At 39.9% G+C, this 25,360-nt stretch overlaps 1 protein-coding gene across 2 annotated transcripts in view; it reads left to right on the forward strand.

Moving 5' to 3' along the window:
- Nucleotides 1-3,433: 3,433 nt before the first annotated feature.
- LOC311165632 (DNA excision repair protein ERCC-6-like 2) overlaps nt 3,434-25,360 on the forward strand; it is a gene marked incomplete at its 3' end in the record, with an annotated part of 35,507 nt that continues 13,580 nt past the window's right edge. For both annotated transcript variants that reach the window (XM_084225794.1, XM_084225795.1), the window contains exons 1-9: nt 3,434-3,697; nt 6,302-6,726; nt 11,418-11,537; nt 12,952-13,145; nt 15,763-15,924; nt 17,087-17,294; nt 18,696-18,836; nt 20,357-20,470; nt 21,889-22,008. In XM_084225794.1, the coding sequence (XP_084081920.1) occupies nt 3,676-3,697; nt 6,302-6,726; nt 11,418-11,537; nt 12,952-13,145; nt 15,763-15,924; nt 17,087-17,294; nt 18,696-18,836; nt 20,357-20,470; nt 21,889-22,008 (1,506 nt within the window). In that variant the 5' untranslated portion in view covers nt 3,434-3,675. The remainder of the gene's footprint in view (nt 3,698-6,301; nt 6,727-11,417; nt 11,538-12,951; nt 13,146-15,762; nt 15,925-17,086; nt 17,295-18,695; nt 18,837-20,356; nt 20,471-21,888; nt 22,009-25,360) is intronic.

The following is a 25,360-nucleotide window of genomic DNA, read 5'->3' on the forward strand; positions in this document are numbered from 1 at the left end:
CTTCGTCATCCTGGCGGCCCTGCTCTGGTCCTTCACACCATCCTCTGACCAGTGGATCGTTCCCCAGCCCAAGGCCAATGTCTGGCGGACCCTTATGCAAGTCCTCAGCCAAGACCATATCTGCCTTAACACCGCATCAGCAGATGACCCTATGTTGTCTGCCTTGTGGGGATCCCTCTCCATCCAAACGAATTTCCCTCTCCCCTTAATACCTCTCTTGCGCCCCTAGTTCCTCAAAAGATTGCCCGCTCCCCTGGATTTGATCCCAAGGTTGGATGGAGAAATGGAATCTGCGGTCTGGCCGTGCTGGATCCCGAACCTTTGGAATTTGAGTTGCTCGGCTCTGCCAATGCCTCACTTTGTATTCAGATTATGTTCTCACTGAACCGCCTTTTCAAATCCTTTGAATCTGTTTGCCAGTGGAAAAAAGAATATACAGCCAGTCGGTGGTGTGATGTCGTGGCACATATCGAGATGGCTTCCACTTTTAATTATAAACCCCTAGCCTTGCCCGAGGTGTATTTTTGATTTGCGGAGACTGAGCATGGACAAGCATCCCCTCTCGCTTGATCAGAGGCCCCTGTACTTTTGGACAGCTGATGCTGTTTACCCCCAACAAAACCCAAATTCATAATTGGATCATAAAGAATGTCACACTTAATTTGGCCCATCCCAAAAGGGACCTCCAAGATCTTGATCCTGAGTGTGACTCCAAAATTATTCATTGGTCCAAGCCCAAAGGGGTTGCAATCGCCGTGTTTTTGCCCTGGGTGTCTGCAGCCAAAGCTCTAGGTGAGTTAGCCCACCTAGAGTGTTGGGTGGCTAAACAAGCCAATCTTACTTCAGCCGCTTTATCGGACCTCCTGTCTGATGAGGAAATAACAAGGAAGGTGACCCTGCAAAATAGGGCAGCCCTTGATTTTCTGCTCCTCCTCCACCACCATCAGTGTGAGGAATTCGAGGGCCTCTGCTGCCTGAATTTGTCATCCAGGGCCGAGGACACGAGAATCACCATGAGAAAAATGCAAGACATGGTCCACCAGATCAAAATGGAAACATCGGACTGGCGGGGGGACATCTTTTCAGGATGGGGCCTCTCAGGATGGGTTGGGTCGATTTTAAGGACTGTGTTTTACATTGTTTCAGTCCTTGTTATTGTTTTGATCGCTTCTTCTATTCTTTGGAATTTAGTTAAGAGACTGTTGAGTAAGGTTACATCTCCTCCAAGTATAAACCAGGTGGTCGGCCCAGAAGCAGATGAACACTTTTCTGAGGAAGATCATTGGGCCCCAGCCCTGATGAGCCACTCCTGGTTTGAAGACGTTTATACGGACTCAGAATCTAATGATCAAGTTGAGACCTCCTTTTAAAATTGTCTTTGTTTTTTAAACAAAAAAGGGGGAGAAAGCCAAACTGAAGCGGCAAGCTGGGGAAAGGTTGGGAAGAAGGCTTGTCCTTCCCGGATGTCCGGCGAGCGACCAGCACCGCTTGCAGTAGGGGCACTATCCGGGGTGGCGCGACCCTGAACAGCGCCTAAGGAGACTGCCCTATGCTATGATAGCAGCAGCTCCTTGTGACGGACGAGGCTTGCAGCAACAGCCAGCAGAAATAGAGAGCGGACTCCAGCTGAGGGTGCAGTCAGGTTTAGTAGGTCCCAAGGGAACCCACAGCCAAAGGCAAAGATGGCAGAGTTACAGTGGCTTTTAAGGGGCAAGGAAGACAGGGGAGGAGTCAACCTCTGGGCGAATAGGAATCCAGAGGGGACTGGTATACAAAAGAATGACGTCAGGAGCAAGTCACCTGAACCAATCACTCAAGGTTCCAGGTAGACATTTCCAGAGGGAAGGGAGGGAGCGCCGAGTGAGGGACAGAGTACCAGGGCGGGATTACAGACACAAGGGTTGCCCTGGGGATATGGGAGGAGTAAGGGTGACAGGCAGTGTGGATGGTGGAGTGAACCAAGGCTAAACCACTATGAACAAAGGGGGAAACAACATACCAACACAACACAACAGAGACCTGTATCTACTGCCTTGCCTTGCTTCTGAAAATACTGTAGGATGCAGAACTTTGATTAGGTAGTCTAATTATCCATCTTCATTGTACAGAATTTTGTGGCATATGCTGAAAGAGTACAGGAACTTTACTTCTAATGTTCAATCCCTTCTAAAAATTCACCAAAATTATGTAAGCTGAAAGAAAATTAAAAGGAATGGAGAAATTATCCCAAATTTGTTGTCTTCTGCATTAAAAATCAAAGCTGATTTAAAAACAGGTCTTACATGCTCCTTACACATATTTGTTTAACTTTGAGAAGTGAAATTAGTATAGCACAATTAGATGCATGTGAAGGCATTATGTCAAAGTAACAGCCAGGATCTGGGAAGCCATACCGGTCATGTCATACTCCATTGCATTGCTACTGAGATATGAGTCAATCTGAATAGATTTCATGGTGGGGCCCAATTTTTTTTCAGAAAGAACAGGGTAATTGCTACTGATTGCCTTCACAATCTGCAAAATGTAACTGTGTACTACTCAGCTCTCCTGAAAGCAGAGCAGTTTTTATAGATGGAGGTGGAATGGCTGTAAACAAGTGGGTCTCTTGATTTTTCTTCTTCCCAAATGTCAGATCCTTGGCTCTCAGCATCCATCATCTCTGTGCAGCTCTGTACTGTGCCAGCTGTGCCTTCAATTGCATCAATTGCAAAACCTCACCTACCAATTTTTTTTTGCAGAGAATAACTTCAGATACTTCAGATCTCTTTTTCCCTGCTGCCCAGAGTCACAGAACAGGTGAAGTTAGATGGGACCACAGGGGGTCATCTAGTCTAACTTCCCTGTTCAAACAGGGTTATTCTTCAGCATGTTCCACAGAATGGTGTCCAGTCAGTTCTTGAATATCTCCAGTGAAGGAGACCCCACAACTTCCCTGGACAACGTGTTCCAGTGCGTGGTCACCTGCCCACAGTAAAGAAGTTCTTCCTCATGTTAAGGTGGAACTTCTTTGATTCAGCTTGTGCCCATTGCCTCTTGTCCTGTTGCTCGGTACCACTGAGAAGAGCCTGGTTCCATCCTCTGACACCTGCCCTTCAGGTATTTATACACATTGATACCGTCCCCTCTCAGTCCTCTCTTCTCGACATTGAGCAGGCCCAGCTCCCTCAGCTCGTCCTCACAAAAGAACTGCTCCCAAGGCCCTTAATCAGCCCCCTAGCCCTGTGCTGGACGCACTCCGAGAGCTCCAAGCCTCCCTTTCCCTGAGGAGGACACAACTGGACCCAGCACTGCCGGGCAGCACGGCCCCGCGCCGCTCCGCTCCGCCAGCCCATCTCGCGATATTTCCCGCCGGCGCCCGTGAGCACGGAGCACCATGGTAAGGCACTTCTCGCGATACCCGCGCGGCGCTGCCTGTACCGGGCGGGGCGGGGCGAGGCCGAGGTGCGGCCCCGGCCGGCTCGGCTCTCCGCGCTTGCGGCTCCCCGCGCCTGCCCGCGGTGCGCAGAGCGGGGACAGCCACGGCGCCTGAGGCGCTCCGGGGGCTCCCTCGCCGCCCGCACCGCCTTGACCCGCCCGGCGGAGGGGCGGCGGTGCGTCCCCTGCGCGCCGGTGCCCGTCCGCCCCCGGTGCCTCCGCCCGCGGGCCCCGTCGGGCTTTGCACGGCCAAAAGTTAAAATGTGTGGTGATGGTGTGCCAGGTAAGCGTCTTCCATGTGTCTTACTCTACAATATCCTCGAATTCTGTTTTTACAGTCGTTTATTAGAGTGTAAAATAAAAAAAAAAACAAAAACAAAAAAAAACAAAAACGAAATGAAAATGGAACCTTGCACTTTAAATTAAGCGTTCAACCCTCACTTAGTCAGAAAGCATTCGACATAATTTCATAGAGGAGTAGTGGTTGAAAGGAACTAGTGCGTGACAGGAAGCCATTACCACCATGATTTAGTACGGTTAATGTTGACAGTGGCACATTTTTTCCACCTGTAGTAAAAGGCGTAAGTACAGGCAAGCATCTTAAATACCAGCTTTCATCATTGGTGGCAAGTGTACTATACCCATACTAGGAAGCCATGTGAGATCATTTTCTTTGTTTTTGAAGACTGGTCCACATGAATTATGGTTCTAATTCAAAAGCCAAGAACTTGGCGAATTAGGCTAGTTAAACTAAGCATTCATGCTTTGGCTTTAACAGCATTATTTTCTGACCTTTTGCAGCAATGGTGTCCTTAATACCATTTTATGTGTCAGCCTTTTTCTCATTATTTTCCCTGCTTCTCACTAAGTTTGGAGTTTAGTAACACTAGTACTATTGCCCAGTGTAATTTATTCCACTTTGCACCTGAACTCTAGTTGTGAGGACCCATATGCAACTCCTTAGCCTCAAGTAAAAGCTTCATTAAAAACAAAAACTCCGTCATCTTAAATAATGGTTTTAACTTGAGAGTTTCTGAGCATTATGCATCTCCCTCCACTACTGTAAAAAAAAAGGAATACAGAAGTGCTCTGCTATTTTAACTTTGATTTGCGTACCTAACAGTGTGCTGTACATAACTGGTTTCAGTTTTTCAGTTTTGGTTCCTGTTCTCATGAAATTGCAGAAAGAATTAGATGCTACTGGAAGATATTAATGTACTCATCTTTTTTCATTGAATGAGAGATGTGTACAAATACCATGAACTTCAAGGATTTGTTACGTATGATTTGTTGAATATACAGCCTGTACTTCACCCTTTTCCTCAGAAAGTTACATTTGAGCTTTAAGTCTTTGAGAAGATCTGAGGGAATGGCTGAGGGTCTTGGAGCAGCTTATGTAGCAGGTCACAAGGTGTGGGACTGAACTGCAAACAAAGATGATGGGGCCATTATTAAAGAGATCTGCAAAATAGTGAATCAAATGGGGAGACTTTGGTTTATGGCCTTGTTAGTGTAAGAACTAGTGGGCCATCGGTTTAGGTCTTTGGATCGAAGTTCATATCAGGCAAAAGGGACATGTATCCAGAGCAGACCCACAATATTTTTAGTCAGAAGTCACCAAATTCTAGGAATCTGTATATGTTGAGAGGGGAGTGGACCTACTCGAAAGAGAGCAGTTGCTGTTATTTGCTAACCAGACAAACCACCTGTGGCCTGTGAAATCTCTGTAGCTAAAATAATACTTTAGAGGCCAAAGAATTTTGGAATAAGTGTGTTCTGTAGGCTTGTACTAGTTTTATTGTTACCTGCATGTCAGCTTAGGGCCAAGGCTGGGTGCAGAATAGTGGGCTTGGCTACATGGATGCTTTTGTTTTTATATATATATAATTATATTAATTAAATTAAATTTATATAATTATATCTATATAAATATATTAAATTTTATTTATATATTAAATGTATATAATTAAATCAATTTAGCAAATGAATTATGGTTATCATGGATATAACTAATACATTAGTCCTGTAAGTGTATTCTTCTAGATGCTCAGAATTTGGTGAGGAGAACCAGTCTTGCAGTTTTTACACAGAGACATTAAAATAGGCTAAGGTGGAGTTTTTTGCCTTCAGAACTTTTTTCCTTACCTCTGAAAAGTGTCTGGGTTGATGTGTCCAGGAATATATACCCCCACTGGTCATAGAATGATGAATACTTGCTCTGGTGGAAGATTCTCTCTGGCTCACTCCTTCCTATAAAAAAGGTGCATTTCACGGTAATTGATAATTACTTTCTTGTAAGTATCAAAACTTACTCCAGCAAATAGATAAGAAACAGTAAATGTTCTGAAATGAATAATGTATCCCTTTGTTTTGGGATGACTGAGCAGGGGAGGATGAGAAATTGTTTCTGCAAACTCAAAAGAACACCTCTTTTTCCCTCAGTTGAGATTTGGAAAACTTTGTATGCAGCCATTATTTGTGAGGCCTTTTTAGTGAAGAGTGAAGACCTTGTTTTTTTTTTAGTAGAGGTGTCTTGTATTATTTTTCATTGCCCGTGTGATGTCTTTCCACTTTGATAATACTGCTGTGCTTGCCTGTGTAAAGCTACTGTGTTAACATAATGCATTGGAATCTGGATTTTGCTTTTTTCCTTATACACCTTATCTGTTGTTTCTAAAATAGTGGTGTTAGAGCAAACTATAATTTTATATCTAGCTGTAAACAACAACTGCTATTTTGATTCTAGTGCTGCCTTCAGTAAAGTGTTTGTATGAAGTTGTATGCATTTTATAAACTAAATTTATATCCATTGTTTTAATAGCGAAGAAATTAAATCCTTTGTACATCAGACTAGTTTATAATTATGTGTGTTTGTTTTTTTTGATAGACCATTGGCGTATTGGGGAGAAATGCCTTGCCCCTTGTTTTGAAAATGGAAAACTTCATGAAGGAACAATAACTTCTCTTGAAAAGGACAAGAATGGAAAATCGTTTGCTGTTGTATCATTCTTGGACTCTGAAGAAAGGAAAATACTAATAACAAAACTTTGTAAAGTCAAAGACAGTAGAGGACCTTGGAAAAGCTTAATATTTGATGAACGTGATCTGGAAAAGCCATATTTTCCTGACCAAAATCTTCCATCTCCTGGAGTTGCTTTTAAATTATCTGACAATGGTGATTTTGTCCCATATACAATTAACAGATACCTGCGTGATTATCAAAGGGAAGGAGCCCAGTTTCTGTATAGACACTATGCTAATAAAAGAGGGTGTATTCTTGGAGATGATATGGGCCTTGGAAAGACAATACAGGTATTCTTTTTGTTTGTCACAGTGGGAGAATGCATTGTTTTCTGGGATCTGTAAATCTTTTTTTAAAAGTGTTGTATTTATGAAGTTTAACCCTTCCTCTGCTGTTGCAGAAATGGATGAGGCAGGACATGATGCCCAGGAAGCCAGGAGTGCATTGCTGGTTTAAGACTCACTCCTTACAGGCCATAAAGCTGGGATGCGACTCCTTTAAGTACAAGCATGAGTAATTGTGATAGTTAAAATGTTGGTGTGTTTAATTTACTTTGAGGATTGCTACCTGCCTATCGTGAAAGCAATTTGCACTGGGGTACACTAAAAGAACTTGGAGACCCTTATCTGACTCTTGCTTTTAAAATACCATTTTCCTTTTTTCCTGAAAACAAATAGTTTCACTGTTCTGGGAATGCAAATTAACTGACATTTTTACTCCCATCTCTGGAAATAATGCTTCCATCACTTTTTTTATAAGGCAGCTTGATTGATGAGAGGATAAAGTGTAGCTGGATTTTTTCATTATGCTTTGAATCTGTGGGACCTAAATTGCTCACTCTTTGCTCACTCTTTGCTCAGTCTTCACTATAGTTAAGGTGATTTTATGTATGGAAGTTCTCTATAGTCTGTCTGATTTAAAGTGAGTGGTTTGAGTTCCGTGGGAGATAGTCTTTGTCCCACTCTATTTTGTCTTGCTCCATGTGTCCAATGCAAGCTCATTCTTTCACTGACAGGTATTGGCTTTGGTATCTATTGTCTTTCCATTTAGGAGAATGTTGACAGATGCCTTTCAGCACAAAAAAAGTGTTGTCCTGTAGCAAGCTTAACAAGAGGAGTGGGTAAACTAAACTGTCAAAACTCTGCATAGAGCATTTAGAGGTGTATCATGGATTTGTATAAATAGCTGATGATGATCTGTTAACACATGCTTCATTTTAAGCATGGCCATGTTTCTTGTCCATGGTAGTTGAAGAGCTCAGTAGTTATGGAAGACTGTTTCTACTCAGAGATGCAAATAATCTGATTTCATGTATTAAGAAATATATGTCTATTTATGTATTTATCCATCTCTCTATAGATATATATTTGTGAAAGATAATAGTAAACTTCGGGGGCAAAAACTAAATTTAGTTGTCTTGATTGCATCTTGCATTTTTGAATCTCAGAGCTGATTCTCTAGGCACATTTATCACAGTGACAGTGCGTTCCTGTGTGGAATTCACATCTGATGGCTATTTCTTTTAATCTGTGTTAAGTTTTCAGAAGAAAGGTAGAGATTCCAAAGAATATCTTATGTGAAGAGTATCATATGTGAAGAATAACAAGAAGACATTCTGCAGGTACATAGGTCAGAGGTAATGGTCAATATGGGAAGAATGACAGATGTCTCTGCTTCTTGTAGGGCCTTTGATATGGTTCCACATGACATCCTTAACTCCTAACTGGAGATGGGTGGATTTGATAGATGGTCAGTTCAATGGATAAAGAGTTGGCTGGCTGGTTGCAGCCAGGGATTCGTGGTCAGTGAATCTGTGTTGAGGTGGAGGCTGGTGATGAGTGATGTCCTCAGGCTGTTTTGAGACCACTGCTCTGCAATGTTTACCTCAATGACACAGACAGTGGGATTGAGTGCAGTCTCAACAAGTTTGCAAATGACACAAATCTGAGCAGTGCAGTTGACACAACAGAAGGATGGGATGCCATCCAAAGGGACCTGGACAAGCTTGTGAGTTGGGCCCGTGAGAACCTTATGAAGCTCAACAATTCCAAGTGCAAGGTGCTGCACGTGGGCTGGGGCAATCCCAGACATGAACACAAACCGGGAGAAGTTGTAGAGAGCAGCCCTGAGAAAGGGGGACTGTGGGATTCTTGTGAGTGAAGAGCTGGATGTGAGCCAGTAATGTGTGCTTGCAGCCTAGAGGTGCATCTGAAGCAGCGTGTCCAGCAAGTCAAGGCAGGTGGTTCTTCCTCTCTGCACCACTCTTCTGAGACCCCACCTGGAACACTGCATCCAGCTCTGGGGTCCCCAGTGCAGGAGTGATGTGGACCTGTTAGAGTAGGACCAGAGGAAGCCACTAGGTGTTTCGAGGGATTGAGCACCTCTCCTATGAAGACAGGCAGAGAGATTTGGGGCAGTTCTGCCTGGGGAAGAGAAGGCTCTTGGAGGACCTCACTGCGGCCTTCCAGTAACCTTTGTGTTCAGGTTGGATGGGGGCCTGAGCAGTCTGGTCTAGTGAATGGCATCCTTGCCCATGGCAGGGATTGGAACTAGGTGATGTTTAAGGTTCCTTCCAGCCTGTTGCGGTGTGATGTCATGGTTTGCCCCAGATACCCCAGGTTCCTCCCTGATAATTCCCTGCCAGGTGTGTCAATCACCTCTCCTTTCCACACGCTGACCCCTGCTGAGCACTGTCTGTCAGTCCTGGCATTCCAGAAGGGATTGGGCAGATTTAAAAGATGCCCCCTACCTCTGGGGGTTCATTGGGCCATCCAGGTGTCCTATGTCCTTTGTCCTTTGTACCTGGTTGGTGGGCTTCCTACCCCTTCCCCTTGCTGGGGGTTTAAAGGAACAACAGCCACGTAGTTTGGGGAGTTCTGTTGGAGCTCTTGCTGGATTCAGAGGCCTGTGGGTCAGAATAAAGCTCTGGATCAAAACCCTCAGTCAGAACCAATTCCTTTCCTTCACCATCGCCTTAAAGCTTCTCCGCCAAAGGGAAACCTGAGGACCACCAGAGCTCCTGCATGCCTGGACTTGCCTCCAAGTGCCCAGCTGCAGCATCCAGCTAGCCAAAAGGTGTCTCTGGGGTGAAAACACCACAGTGCTGCAGTTTGGTTCAACAGCAAGGGCCAGACAAACTCAGGCACGTCCCATCCGGCTGTATTGGTAATTATTCCAATACCAAACCTGACCATTTTGTGATTCTGTGATCTTGTGTATTTTTTATTAAACACAGTGTTTGTGTTTAAAGTTCAGCATGGGAGAGGCAGTTCAGTGGGTATGAAGTAAAATGGTAGAATTAGCTTGTTTAGAAAAGGTTAGTACAAATAAAAAAATAAATTTAAACTTCATTGAATAACTGATACAATCTCAGAAAAAAGTTGTCTTTAATTGTCAGTTGGCTGAAACGTACTGTTTCTGAATTATAGGATGGTTCATGAGATAAACTTTTCTAGAAAGTCTTTGAATTTTAATGTTCTTTGTATTTCTGAACTGATTTTTGCTTTAAATGTCCCGGCCATATGGTTCATTCATATTAAGTTGAAGTTTAGGTGAAGGCAAAAAGAATAATGTTGTTTCTTAGTGTGATTACAGTAAACTAGTTTGCTATCAAGGCTGTTGAGTTGTTTATTGCTTTATCTAGAAGAGCCAAAGATTTTTCATAATGAGTTGCTGTTTCATTACCTTTACTATGCTTAGAAATTTGTGATGCAAATTCTACCAAAAACGGAGAATGTGGAAAAGGCATGAAGATTCATTGTTTGGTTGAATTTGATTCTAATTCTCAAAGGATTTAAAAGTAAAAGTCATTAGTTAAGCAGTATGTGCAAACTGGCAGTTCATCTCAACCTCAGTTTGTGAGATATTATGCATAAAAATATTTGGGTTACTTTTATTCTACACACCTTTCTTTTACTCTGTGGCTGTACCTACGATGGATTACTTCTCTCTTGTGTCCATCCAGCTACTTTTTTCAGGGAGGTATTTTTTCTGTACTCTGCTCCCCTGACTAGCTCTTTCTCTCCATCATTAGAGGGAGAAAGTTCTTTTTTTGGATATCAACAGTTGGTAGCTTTACCTCTAGCCTGCTATGAGCAGCTGTGTAGCAGCTGCAAAAAGGAAGCGGCTGGAGCTGGCTGCTCTGAATAAAAGGGGCCTGTTGAGATTTCAAAAGAAGGGCACTTCTCTGATGATGCACCTGGTCCTTGCTGCTACTTAACCCATGGATACCATTTATTCCAAGTGAAATTTGAATTTGTATGTTCTGGCCAGATCTTCCTCTGCCTTCTTCCTATTTTGGATTATGATAGGAGCAGTTTGGAAGAGCCTGTGCTGGGATGTTTGTCCTTGCTGTGGTGTATTGTAATAAATGGATTCTCATAATCACCTTGACTAGTTTTAGGCAGATGGGAGAATATGACACAAAAGAAAAAAAATTGTTTTGATGTCAACAACAGAAATCTGAAGGAATGAAACATACAGAAAAAGGCATATTAGTAAAAAACAAACCTGTAGGATAAGCCCCTTCTTCCTTTTGCAGAAATAACATTAAGAGGATAGTTAGAGGATATCTATTCCTTCTGTTTTCTCATCTGAAATTCAAGTACCTTGAAAAGGAGGAGAGTTGCAAGACAAGCCTCATCTCTATTTTTTCCTTTTATTCATGCTCTGTCTCTTGTGTATTTTTGTTACATTTCCACTTAAAGAATAAAAGAATGAGGTAGAGTAATTAGTTGCTCTTATAATTAGTTCAAGGAGTTCTTGGGAATCCAAAAGAGGGAGGGGTCCCATTTTGAAACCAAATTTATTTAAAGCAAATAAACACCCGCTGCCAGCATCCCCCAGAAAAAATCTTTCCCCCTGACCAAACCAAACCACCTTCCAGAGTCCTGTCCAAGATTTTGTCCTAAATGTTTATTTTTGTGGAATTTATTCAATTTCTTATTATACATAGTTACTGAGAATTGTTTTCTTTCTCAAGGTCATTTCATTTTTGGCTGCAGTGTTGCACAAAAAGGGAACACGTGAGGATATTGAAAACAATATGCCAGAGTTTTTACTGCGGACAATGAAAAAGGGCTCAGATTGTAACCCCAAGAAGGTACAAATTTTGTGATACTAACTTAAGGATTTTGATGAAAGGCAATACTTGGATTTATTTGTTTGTTTGTTGTAGGAGTTTATGTACATTAATTTTTAAAATTCAGCTGCTGAAGTAGGATTTCATGCCTTTCTTAATAGTGTTTGAGAAGCCTTCAGTTTTCCAGACTGCCATAGTGCCCTCTCTCTCTAGTTATTGTCTAATCTGTTACTACTGTTCATTTGCACGAATGGAAAACATTTGGAGGTGTCTGGGTTAGATTTGTGGCTAGAGTACATTGAAAAGCCCATGTCAGTGAGTAGAAAATTAGTGTTATGTGATGATATTTTTAAAGTAAAAAAAGCATGTGTATCTAGAATAACAAGGTATTAACACAAATCCATATGTTTGGAAGGTGTATTGCTAATAGCCTTGTGATGGTCCTGTGTTTTCTTGATTGGCTGTCGTAATGTTGGAAGTCTGGCTGATAATCTGGTAATGAAATACAGTGACAGCAAATAAAAGATACATGTAAAAGTTCTGTGTGAATAAGATAAATCTGAAGATCATTTTAATTTTACCCATTACAGAAACCATGTGATTTATATTTTCCATTGTTATTTTTGTTTTGCTGCAATAGTTAGAGAATTTGACTGGCATAATGGGTCATATGACTGTAGCTCTGGGAATAATAGATACATGCTCCTCAGGAAATATAGGCTGAGAGGAAGGGGTAAAGGGACAGCACTTCTTGTGCAAAGAAACAGGAATGGCTCTGACTCTGATTATACATGAGGGAAAAACGTCACTTTGAGGACCTTTAGTGTTGAAAGAGGTCACAGAGAGGTTGTAGACCCCATCCATCCTTATGTGGTTTTGAAGACCTCACTTGGCTAAGCCCAGGTTTGAAGTCAGTGTTGCTACTGCTTTGACTATGAAGTTGCACTGAAAATGTCCCAAGGTCACTTCCTACCTCTTTGATTTTATTATCCTAAGTGATACTAAGTGAATTGTGTGAGCGGTCCTAATTTTTTAAACTCTTTTCAGGACTATCTGTTTTCAAGTCACATGATGACTAGACTGATAGATTTGAGGAAGCTGCTTACCCTCTTCATCCTTTTATTTTCTCCATTTGTAAAACATTTTATGGTGTACAGATGCTATGACAATGCAAAATGATAGTGTTTCACATCTTACTTTGTTAAGAGTTTAGTATGACAGTATTTTTCTGCTGTGTTATATACATACTCAGGGTAAACTGATTACTTTTGAATTTATATTAACTTTAGATATTTTCCATACATCCTTTGAAATGGCAGAATTAACCAGTCAGACTGCTCAGAGCAGTAAAATAATCAAGAGCTTGACTTCCCTTATTGAGAAATTGCTATGTTGTAGTTTTTCTAGTGATTCTGTAATATATATTTGTTTTCAGACTTTCCTCATAGTGGCCCCTCTTTCAGTGCTGTACAACTGGAAGAATGAGTTAGACACATGGGGATACTTTAAAGTTTCTGTCTTACATGGCAGTAAAAAAGATGATGACATGAGTCGCATCAAAAAAGGGAAATTTGAAGTTGCTCTTACAACATATGAGATACTTCGCCTGTATTTGGATGAATTTAACAGGTAATAGTTTTAATGTTTTTGTACACACTGAATTTTAACTGTCTAATTGTGCATTGTTCTTTTCAAGAACTTTTTTCTGTACAACATATTTGCTGTTAAATCCGTTGACTCACTGTGTGGCAGAGAAGAATCCCTGTACTGTTGTATTTATCCTGTACTATTGAATTTAACCTGTAACCTGTGGGTTGACCTTGGTTGGACACCAGGTGCTCACCAAGCCACTCTATCAATCCCTTCCCAGCTGGACAGGGAAGAGAAATTAAAATAAAAACCAGCTCTTTAGCTGAGATAAGGCAGTTTACTAAAGCAAAAGCAAAAGTTTAGGCAGGCACAAACATAGTGGTGGAAGAAAAGGTTTACTTTCTGCTTCCCATGAGCTAGCAGTATTGAGCCACTTCCAAGGAAATGGTGCTTCCAGGCAAGTAGAAGTTGCTCTGAAGGGCAAACATCATAAATAACAAATGCCCCATTCCTCCTCCTTTCCTTAGCTTTTATATCTGAGCTGATACCATATGGGATGAGTTATCCCTTTGGTCAGTTTGGGTCAGCTGGCCAAGTTTTGTCCCTTCCCAGGATCTTACCCATTCCCAGTCTACTGATGTGGGGGGAATGTTGAGAGACAGCGTCTGCCAGAGCTGCTCAGCAGAAGCCAGACCACTGGTGTATTAACAACACCTTTCCAACTACCCACAGACTGGTGAGAGCTGCCGTGGGAAAATTAGCTCCATCTCAGCCAGACTCAATACAACTGTCACTTGGTAGCAGCAAGTGTTTGAATAGTTCCCATAAAACCAGTCTTTGCTGGTAACACAGTTATTAAATGTTCTCTGAAAGATGCAGGAATTGCCTGCCTGAAACCTGATGACTGCAAAAAGATACATAGAAGGTATTTGTCTGTCTGTCTTTATAAGGAGAGCAATCACCTGGAATTTTTAGCAAATGCTCAGAAATGCTCCTTGTTATTTGTTCTTTTCACCAGCTTGACAAGATCATTGCACCCTAAAAGCTTTGAGATTTAAACCCACACATTTCTATCCAATCCTAAAGGTCCTTTTTCCCTTTGTCATCTTGGAAGTAGGGTACGAATTGTGTCAATGGCTGATGGTAGCAGCCTGCCCTCAGCAGCTGATATAAGTGGATCTGCAGATCTTGACATTTCAGGTGTTGGGAAAGGTCCAAGCCCCAGAGAGTACCTTAGTTGTCTGGAGATCTGTCAGCAAAATGGTCAGATCATCATTTCTGTGCTCAGGTCTGAAGTACAGAGAGTAGAGAAGTACAGATAGAAGAGTAAAGCAGTTTTGTTATCGGCTATTTGTGTTCTTTCTGAGGAGTTCTTCATGCTTGATCATGGAATAGACTGTGGTCAGGAAATAGGTGCATGTGTGGAGCAGATCTAATGTGTGACTGCCTGCAAATACATTTCTTCAGCATGCAGATTTTCAAACTGTTTCTGCAGAGGATGTGACTGGATGGGCCTGTGGTCTCGACAGCAGGAGAAGCTTTGTGTCTTGCTTCACTACAGTGATGGATTGGCCTCAAAAGCTGCTCTTAAGTAGTTAGCTGTCAGGAATAAGAATACATATGCTCAGTTATGCATGTAAATCAGTATGAAAGATGTAAGTGGAAGGAGCTAGGGTATGAACATCCATTAGACTTTTCAGAAACTCCAATTTGTAGCATATTTTGGGAGTGTAGGAACTTGAACATGAATGAATGTATTTAGTGATTAGCAAAAATGCCACAATATCAGCCTTCGTTAGTGAACTAAATGCAGTTTGCTCAGGAGATGCACTTTCTACTAAACATCTCTAAACATGTCTGTTTCAGCCTTTTGCAACATATTGGTCTTGATATGGTTATGTTCTGAAATATTCATATTTATAAAGTGAACTCATAAAGTTAGTAAATCTCTTCCTAGAGACTTGAAGACTTTCTTTATTATTATCTCAGCATACAGGTCATTCTACTCCTAAGTTTTATTCTTGAACTGGCTGCAAAATATCTTTTGGTCACTGCTTATAGCTATGTTCCTTGTCATCCCAATCCCGAAATATTAAAATTCCTCTGCTGTATTGGTACTGTATATGTATTCATGAGTGATACTTTATCGTAGAAAACCATGCAGATTGAAATTTGAAATATTTGCAGTTCACTGATATTTGCCTTGGATAATGTTTGTTGGTAAAATGAAGCATACCTATGTTAAGCATATTTCAGTAGTTTATCTTTAGAGACTTACTTATTTTTTGTAATTCTTAATTATGAGTGGAGTTAATTTTAGTGAGATATGCTGTATTCATTTATCCACAGATTGCTATGCTGTATTCATTTATCCACAGATTATTTGTTCACAGAAAGCATTTGATACAGGTAACAGTAGCTTATTTATTTGACAGTGTAGTTTAGCTATGACGTTCAACTATGTTAATTGACTTTATTAAACAAACAATATAAGGAAATGGAGTGATATAATATAACTAAACAGGGAAATAAAAAAGTAATAATAATGTGTTATAATATAATCACAGCTATTTGTGTGGCTGACTTCACTATTTCTATGTATGTGGGATGATGGGACAAGTAATGTCAATTAATGAAATATTTTTTTGATCTGCAGTATAGAGTGGTCTGCTGTGATAGTGGATGAAGCACATAGAATCAAGAATCCAAAGGCTCAAATAACTCAAGCCATGAAGTCATTAAAATGCCGTGTTCGCATAGGTCTTACTGGAACCATTCTTCAAAACAATATGAAGGAACTTTGGTGTGTTATGGACTGGTAAATAAAATATTTTCTTTTATATTTAAACACCTCTGTGTGTTGACTGTGCAGTGGGGTTGGGGCAGAACTGGATGGTATGGACCCATCTGTGTTATAAAAAAACAAGAACAAAACACAACCCTCAACCTCAAAACACCTGCTTTTTATAACTTATTAGGGAGGTAGGCTCCTAGTATTTTACAGTTGCTTAATACATTTGGAGTTCATCCCAGCTGGCTTCTTTGGGGAATTTGGGAAGTAGTTAAAATTATTCTTCCTTCACCTCCCATATTACCCTTTTTTTGTTTCTTCCTTTTTATCCCCAGGGACACTCTTTTTTCTTCTGTCCTTTGCCCAGTAGACAGAGAATCATTACACAACCTTAACCAACATAGTGCCTTTGCTCTGTCCAGTATGTGCAGGTCATTCTGACCCACTTGGAGGATGAAAATAATAATATTTTGCTTTTTTTTTTCCAAAATGCACAAGTGCACGTATTTGAAAAGTAACAGTCTTGTCCAGAAAAACTTTTAATGGTCAAGGAGAAGTACAACTGACTATAGATACAAATCTAAATCTCCTCGGAATGCTTTGCAGAGGAAGAACAAAGCAAATATACTTTAAATATAAGGCTGTACAGAACAGAAATAGCAGGAAGAATATTCTAGGCTTAGTGTTGCATCTAGTCCATTAAAACTATGCTGATGTTGTTAGTAAGTCGTTCCAATATGTAATGCTGCCAACAGTTACTAAATTCTTTATACTATTGGGTTTTTCAAGATTTTATTTAGTTAATTGTAATATCTGCATATTCTGATTTCATAAACCCAGTACAAATTGAAAACATGACTGTTTAGCTTCCAGTTTAGGCTCCTCAACACTAGCAGCCTTGTAGTTTAGAGCTTCTATATAATTGTGATTGCTGTTATTCTGCTAAACTTTTTCTTTTCTTGAGATTGGAACCCTTTTCCTGAGTGGTATGTCTTAGCATTTGAGAATCACTGAAAACAAAGGAAAAATGACATGTCTTAAAATAGTATATGTTTCTATTTGTACTTAAAATTTTTATTAGTTTATCTAGTGGCTACTTTAAGATATCTTGCTGTTAGCAGAAAAAAAAAAATTATGGTATGCTTTAAAACAGTGAATCAATCCCCCATCCCCTTTTGTTTTTTAATAGGGCTGTACCAGGACTTTTAGGTAGCAGAGTACATTTCAAGAAGAAATTTTCTGATCCAGTGGAGCATGGCCAGAGGCACACTGCAACTAAAAGAGAGCTAGCAACAGGTCGTAAGGCCATGGTGAAGCTAGCAAAAATAATGTCTGGCTGGTTTCTGAGGCGTACCAAAGCGCTTATCAGTGATCAGTTGCCAAAGAAGGAAGACAGAGTAAGAGTGCCTTCACATTTCAAATACAATGCAAATGAATGTATCTCTTCTTTTTTGTTTTCTTGTTGTATTTTCTCTCTTGCATCATGTCTGTAGTTTATGGTTCTCTCTTCATCTTTTTAACTTAAGAAGAATCCATAGCCTTGGAAAAAGTGCACTTGAAGTAGTATGCTTTGTTCATGTAATTACTATGATTGCACATTGAAATGGAGTTAATCAAGCATGAAAATGCTCAGCCAGTCTTCTGACTAGTGATTTACACATCTGTTTTATGTATGTTTTTGTCCTTATCTCTGCAAGCCCAAAGCAATGTATGCAAATGTCTTGAAATTCTATGCAGAACTTCTGAATTTGCATCTTGAAACTTTGTGTATGCTTTTAACTCCTTTGTTTTCATCCCAAAATAAAAGTCTCAGACAAACTGATTCTGTGATAGGCCTGTAATCCTGTTCATCTGATGCAATTGTAAATATTCCATGAAGTGATAATACTTTATTGATATAACTAAGAGTTCTGCTAAATCTTTTCTTCTAAGTTCACAAATATGTGAGTTTGCATCTGGTTTTATTTTCAAAATTGGGTGTTTTTTCTTCATTCTTCCTTTATAATAATGTCATCTAGGCAGTGTTCTGAAGGAAAGATTAACACAAATATCAGTTAGTCTCCTTTCTGAATCTAGCAGGTTTTATTCTTTTCATTATCTTGTTAATGTGAGTATATGTTCAAGTTACTGCTGTATTATTATAGCTCAGCATGGTGCTGCTGCTATGTGGATAGCATAGGTTAAGGAATGATCTTGGGATTTCTGTCTCCTGCTGCTTAAGACTAAAGATGTCATGGAGATGCCACCCATGGTCTTTCAGAAGAGGGATCAGAGTTTTCGCCATAGCACTTTGTAGATCCTTGCCTTCTCATTGTTTATTCTGTTTGTCCTGCTTGCGGTAGTGCCCTACAGCAGCTAATGCCTAAAAAGGGGAAAGGGAAAATTAAGCAGCTTGCAAAGCAGAGATAAATCTGTAATTGACATTATGTATTTACTTCTCTCACTTTTCCTTCCTCCTCCTGTTCCTTCACAAAAGCCATGTTTAAAGGTTTTGAGCAAAATAGCAGCAGGTTCTTGTAGAATTATATTGATATTCTTTCTAGAATTTTGGAGTGGAATAAAATAAGTATGCATGCATTTTTGCTACAGTTTCATGTTCTTTTGGTGTCAAGATCCACTTTTTTTTTTTTTCATTTGGTGGTAGAATAATTTCCTATTTCCTAACTATTTTAGCAACTGTAGAATTTATTTCTACTTTATTTTTAGTGATCTGTGATTTGTGTTTTTTGATGCAGTGGTTTGTTGCCTTTCATTGAATGATGCATCTGATAGTGTTTCTTGTGTTTTCTCTTTGGCAGATGGTGTTTTGTTCCCTCACTGAATTCCAGAGAGCTGTGTATCAGGCTGTGCTAGAGACAGATGATGTAACTTTGGTGTTAAGAGCAGGAGAGCCCTGTAGCTGCAACAGTGGCCGGAAGAGGAAGAACTGTTGTTACAAAGTAAGAACTTGTCACTGTTCGGATTTTAATGCGCATAGTCTTCTGAATTTCTCAAGAGATTCTGCTGATGAAGAGCTGATTGAAATGTTTGCCTAGTTGTAGCTCATCTGTTTGGGATATCCAGCCGGAAACATGAGGAGCTGCATCATCAGCATGATAGAGTTAAGCACTTTGGGGTTACTGCAAAGCTGTTTTGCACTCCCTGAACAGGTGATTGTTCCCTGTGCAGTAAATTCTGGATCTTTTGTATTAATAAATGCACCTGTGATTTAGTTGATACTGGCAAGGGCAGTGCATTGAGATGTTCAGTGTGTGTCAGGCACGCTGCTCCCAGGTGCCTCAGGCAGTTTGTGCAAGAGCTGTGAATGGGAGGCATGCTGAACTCAGCAGGTCGCCTGGGTAGTGTGTTGTGTTCTAACTGCAGTCGTGCCTTTCTGTGCCGTTAAACATTCACTTTGCCTTGCTTCATGAGGGGAGAACTGTTAACAGCAGCCACAGAACACAAGTCGAACTTAGTCCATGAGAAACAGCTTTGCAGATTTCTTTAATCTTCTCTGGACTTCTTTAAACCTTGATCAGTCTAGCTTTGTATTTGTTTTGCTTACCTCATTCAGTAGGCTCAGATTAAGCACATCTTTTAAACATTTAGAAGCATATGCCACATGCTTGTTTCTCCCTTTTATCTCTCTGGCCTGCTCTGATTCTTGTGTAGTGTTTTGAGGTTTTTTCCAAATGATGTAGCTTCTTCAGTCTCCTGCATCTTTCTTTATGAGCAATCCCCTTATCAGTTTTATTTAATATTCCATGGATACTAGCCCTCTTTGTAGGCTTTTGTTTCTAGTGATGTTTTGCTGAAAAAAAGAAATGCTGGTGGACTGGATTCACAAAAGGGCAGTAGGCAGGCCTGCAGGTAGTTGAGTGCTCTTATGGACTGTTTTAATCCAAAGTTAACTGTGAAATTTAGTAACTTGAGAAGGCAAAGGAAAACAAATATTGATCAAGCCAGCCAGCCATAACTAGGAAAATAGCTGATGTTGTTGCAAGTTGCTGTTGCACTGTAGAATGTCTGAAGCTTGAATTATGCTATTTGAGATATTTGTAAAGCTTTATAGGCTTTTGCTGGAGAGAAAAGTAAAGTTAGCAGTTGAAAGGTAAGAAGTCTTTCAAACTGCTCTTGCTTGATTTAATAAGTTATAAAGTTACCATCTTCTTGTTTACTGAAGAATTCTTATCTCCATGGGATGTCTGTAGAAGTTATTATCTGAAATGTTCAGCAAGCACTCAACATAACGGTAGGGTTTTTTCCTTATTGGGAAGATGTTTCTATTAATAGGGTGACAAAGCTGAAGGAAAAACAAAACTTGGTTCATTTTTATTAGAAATACAATATTCATCTCTTGGGGATCAGTTATAGTATTAAGAATTGTTAATGCATTAAACCTGGTAAGAATAGCATTTAGTTGAGATTATTACTTATTTTCAGTAGTATTTGTTTGCATAAACTGGTTTTTTTTTTGTAGGTAAATGCACATGGTGAAACGATTAAGTCATTGCGCTTCAGTTACCTAATGATCCTACAGAAGGTTGCAAATCATGCTGCCCTGCTGCAGATAGACAACACTACCAAACTGCAGGTTAATTTCAGAAGTATCTAAAAAATGGACTTTTGAAAAATGAATGGGATGAAAACTCTTGAATGAAAATTGCTGCTGTCCTCCTTTTAAGTCTTAACTAACTGCAATTAAGATATTTTGTAAAATTCCTTTTCCATTGAGTCATACAGAATGCATACCTTATAAAGATGTTATACAAAGCAACATGTTCATTGAGTTGATTCATTTCTGAAAGTAGGGGTTATAAAACATAGAAGAGGTTAGGAGGGAGAGTAATTTTTAATGATTTCTAGAAGTGCCATTTTTGTTACATTTATTGTTACATTTATGCCTATAAGAGGAATGTCTTTGTGCAAATAAACCAATAATAGATAATTAGAATGGGTTTTTTCTCTAGTACTTTATGTTAAGAGCTGAGTTTGTTTAAATAATAAGAAACATGTTTTAAAAGAAATTGGTCAATGAAAGATCAATATCAGCTTATCTTGTTACTATGGCAAGCAACAAGACCAACAAATGGCAGTTTCAGAAATGCATGTTTGTGAACCTTAAGATCCAGGATTGAGGAAAGGGATTTACAACTTTTTCTTAGAATCTATCAAGGAAGAGAAATCAGAATGTCCTAGTTAATTTTCGAGTTTGTTCCATTAAAGCAGTTTTGCTTTTTCATAAATGTTACTTTTAGTGTCCAGCACATTACACAAAGCATATACCCAGATATTTTAAGTGGACTTTTTTGTGTATTGGATATGTAGTTTTTGTTGTAATAACATCTGATATTTAAATAACCTCTGAAATAATAGAATACAAGTATTTTGTGACTTATAGTCTTCTGCATCATGCGTAATTATTAATTTTACCAACATCTACCAGAGAAACTAATACTTGGTAGTGTTTCTTACCTTGGGTATTGAACACCTTTATGTGTGTTATTCTTAGGTGAGAGATGTGATATTTTCTTTCTCTCTGGAAAAGTGGACCTAAAGTGAGAGGCCGTGTTTAAGTTCAGAGCTAAATTTAGCAATGGAGCTTTATTTGGCTTTTGAAACCTTAAGTCCATTTCTTGTTCAGTTTTTGTTGTGGAACAAGCCCTTACTGGCTTGTTTCCTGAGAGAGTTGAGAAATGTTGGTGCACGACCCTTGGGTAATGCGAACGTCAAAGAAGGAGAATTTTTTGAAACTGACAATTCTGGCCAGGAGAAGAAATTCCAAATATGATTCATAATTTCAGATTAAGAATCTCTTTTGGTTTTAAATGAAACAAAGCAAAACACACAGGGTATGTTTTATCTAGCAGTTTTGTAGTGAACTAAATTAAAAACCACCTAACTCTGCTTGAGATACTTTGGCAGATCATGTTACAACTTGTTTAACTCCTTGTGTGGCTTAATATAGCTCTGATTTTTAACGCCTGTTCAATCTTTCTGCTTTTCTTCCAGGAAGCACATATCAAACGAGTTTGCGGCCAGGTATTTTCCAGTTTTCCAGATTTTGTGCAGTTAAGCAGAGATGCAGCCTTTGAAACTATTTCAGATCCAAAATATAGTGGCAAAATGAAGGTAAACCCCTTCTGTAGAAGAAAAATAAATTTTATTAATAGTAATAGATTTGGCCTATATTATATGGATATAAGAAAATATACACCTAATAGTTTTGGGGGTTTTAATTATTCTGTTTATTGTTCATCATACAGCAACAGGAATCTCCTGTCATGATCAGTATTTATCTGGGCAAAGACTGCATAAAAGTAATCTGTGATGCTAAAATTTTCTGAGATTTTAGCTTCACATGTTTGATGGTGGGTATGGAAATGACCCTTGTAGTCAGCAGAACTATTGTTGCATGAAATCATGGTTTCTGGTGACAGGGCAAAGAAAAGGAAGCAAAACAAAATCAATATGGGCTTAATGATTTGTGCACAGCTTCAATTTTGTGTGTAGTTCCAATCTCTCCTCTCAAAAGGCAGATGTTAGACTTTGGAAAAGTTCAGAGGACAGTTCAGAGAAGGGCCACAAGCGTGATTAGTAACTGTGTCAGAAGCAGCCAAGTAGGCTGAGACTCTCCAGACTGTAAAGAATGTTTTAGGGTAAATGTTAGTGGGAACTACATAATCATGAATAGCATGGAACTGGTGAAAATGTACTGAGTGCTTACGGATTTCTTGAACCCTTTGGACATTAAATGAAAATAATAGTAGTCATGCTGAAGATCACCAAAATAAATATGTATAGTATGAAACTGCGAAACCCCTCATGTCAGAAATTGTCTTTCTCTGGTTTCAGAGAGGAACAAAATATGATGTAATGACATATAGTGTAGATTATTATGATGTTGTTTAATGTAGATGAAAAGTGTGTCTAATATAACTAATTAAAAAGAAAACCATGCCAGTTTTAGTGATACTCTGGAGCTGCGAGTGACTGGGAGGGTTAGAACCTATGCAGAATTTCGGCTTTCTGTAAACCTGGGTATTAACATTTTCTTCTTGGGACTGGTGGAAGTGGGAAGATTATGTTGCTGTAGCAGGAATGGCTGGTATTGCTTTACTGATTTATTACTATGTAACAACATCTTTCTTTATTGTTAATACATATGTATGAAATGCCTGCATATTAACTTTGTTGTCTACACTTGATTATTTTGAGAAGGTGAATTTAGCTGTTAAATTAATACATAGCTTTAAAAACCAGATCCATCATCTTCAAGAGTTGAAGAATTGCTTATGAGCTAGTTCTGTTACTGATTATTTCACTGTGACATTATTCACATTCCTATTTTACATTTTTGTTATTATTTTATTATATTTATTTTTTTCTCCATTGCATTCTCCTGGAAAATCTGGCAGGCCATGGCTTGGACTTGTACACCCTTTGCCAGATTAAAAACTGGCTGGGTAGCTGAACCCAGGGAGTGGTGATGGGTGGTGCCGCATCCAGTTGACATCCAGTCACTTGTAGTGTCTCCCCGGGTTCAGTTTTGGGGCCAGTCCTGTTCAACATCTTTACTGATGATCTGGATGAGGGGATCAAGTGCACTCTCAGTAGGTTTGTAAACTTAAGATTGTTGCTCTGCTGGAGATTCAGAAGGCTCTGCAGAGGGATCAGTGGGCTGAGACCAATGGTATGAGTTTCAGCAAGACCCAATACCAGGTCCTTCATTTGGCCACAACAACTCCCTGCAGTACTACAGGCTGGGACAGAGTGGCTGGAAAGCTGCTGGGTGAGAAAGGACATGGAGGTGCTGGTCAGCAGTGGCTGGACATGGGACAGCAGTTTGCCCGGGTGGCCAGGAAGACCAGTGGCATCTTGGCTTGTATCAAATTCTGTGTCCAGCAGAATCAGGGAGGTGATTCTTCCCCTGTGCTTGGCATTAGTGAGCCCACACCTTGAGCACTGTATCCAGTTCTGGGCCCCTCTGGGCAAGAAGGACGCTGAGATGCTGTTGAAGCATGTTCAGAGCAGGGCAAAGGAGCTGGTGAAGGGTTTGGACTGTCAGGTTTATGAGGAGCAGCTGATAGAGCTGGGATTTGTTTAGCCTGGAAAAAAGGTCTCCCCTGAGCCTCCTTACTACTCTGTACATCTACCTGAAATGAGGTTCAGTAAGATGCCATCCTGATTCTGGCCAGAGTTAATCTTGTGCAGTAGCTGTGAGGGGTGGTGCCTGAAGTGGTGCAGGTGTGGCCAAAGGGTTATTCTGTACAGCCCAGAAAGCCAAAGATGTCCTGTAATGCATCAAAAGGGGGTATGGCCAGCAGGGCAAGAGGTGTGATTTTTCTCTTCTTCTCCACTCATGCAGTGTACTGTATCCAGCTTTTTCAGCACAAAAAGTGTATGTTGGAGCAAGTGGAACACCTATGAGGAAAGACTGAGGGAATTGAGGTTGCTGAGTTTGGAGAAGAGAAGGCTCTTGAGGGAATCTTATTGCTGCCTTTCACCAATGAGGGAAATCTAAAGAAATCTAAAATGGGAGGGGAACTTTTTACAGTGATAACGTGAGAAGGGATAACAGCTTCAAAATGAAAGAGAGTAAGTTTAGATTGGATAATAGGAAGAAATTCTTCACTGTGAGGGTAGTGAGGCACTGGAGCAGGTTGCCTGTAGAAGCTGTGTATGGCCTGTCCCTGGAAGTGTTCAAGGCCAGTTAGGATGGGACTTTGAATCTACTAGGTGGCATCCCTGCCCATGGTGGCGTGGTTTGAAACGAAATGATCTTCTACCCAAACTGTTGTATGATTCGATGATCTTTGTGCCTGGAAGGAAGATAATGGGTTATATCGCTGCCGCTGGGTTTTGGGTCCATTAATTTTAACTCCATGCTGCCAAAAACTGGTTCATACCTTTCTGGTGTGGTGGCTTGCTTTATTTTGTTTTCTAAATTATAGAATGGAAGGTATTTATGATGATTTTGCATTTTATACTGTGAGAGCAGAATCATTCAGGAAGTATGTAATTTAGAAAGTTGTCGTACCATGAGAAAGCAATAACAGGGGAGTCAACTGGTACTAGAGCTTGGAAATGGCTTTATAAATTTTTAATGTGTTTATTTGGAAATATCTGAGACAAATGATAGTAAAATGTTTTTAATAACCTTTTTGCACTGTAGTAGTTTGCATTTCCTAAATAAATAAATTGATAATTCATTTAATATAAGAAATTCTAGAGGCTAAGTGACATTCTTTTGTTACTTTCATCTAGTAGTGTAGACTGACTAAGCGTTGCTGTATCTTCTAACTTTAAATTCACAGATTACACAGAAATTTTGGTACCGGTGATTATTCTTTTGTAGATAAGCATAATTGCAAAGGAATAGTTTGCAGCATTTTTAAAAAATTCATTTAGGGAAGGGGGAAAGGCTGTGATTTTTTTTAATGAAGTTTTTTTAGCTAAGCAGCTGTAACTGTTTTACAGAGTT

The sequence above is a fragment of the Fringilla coelebs genome (assembly GCF_963513975.1).
Source record: "Fringilla coelebs genome assembly, chromosome: Z".
Lineage (NCBI taxonomy): Eukaryota > Metazoa > Chordata > Aves > Passeriformes > Fringillidae > Fringilla > Fringilla coelebs.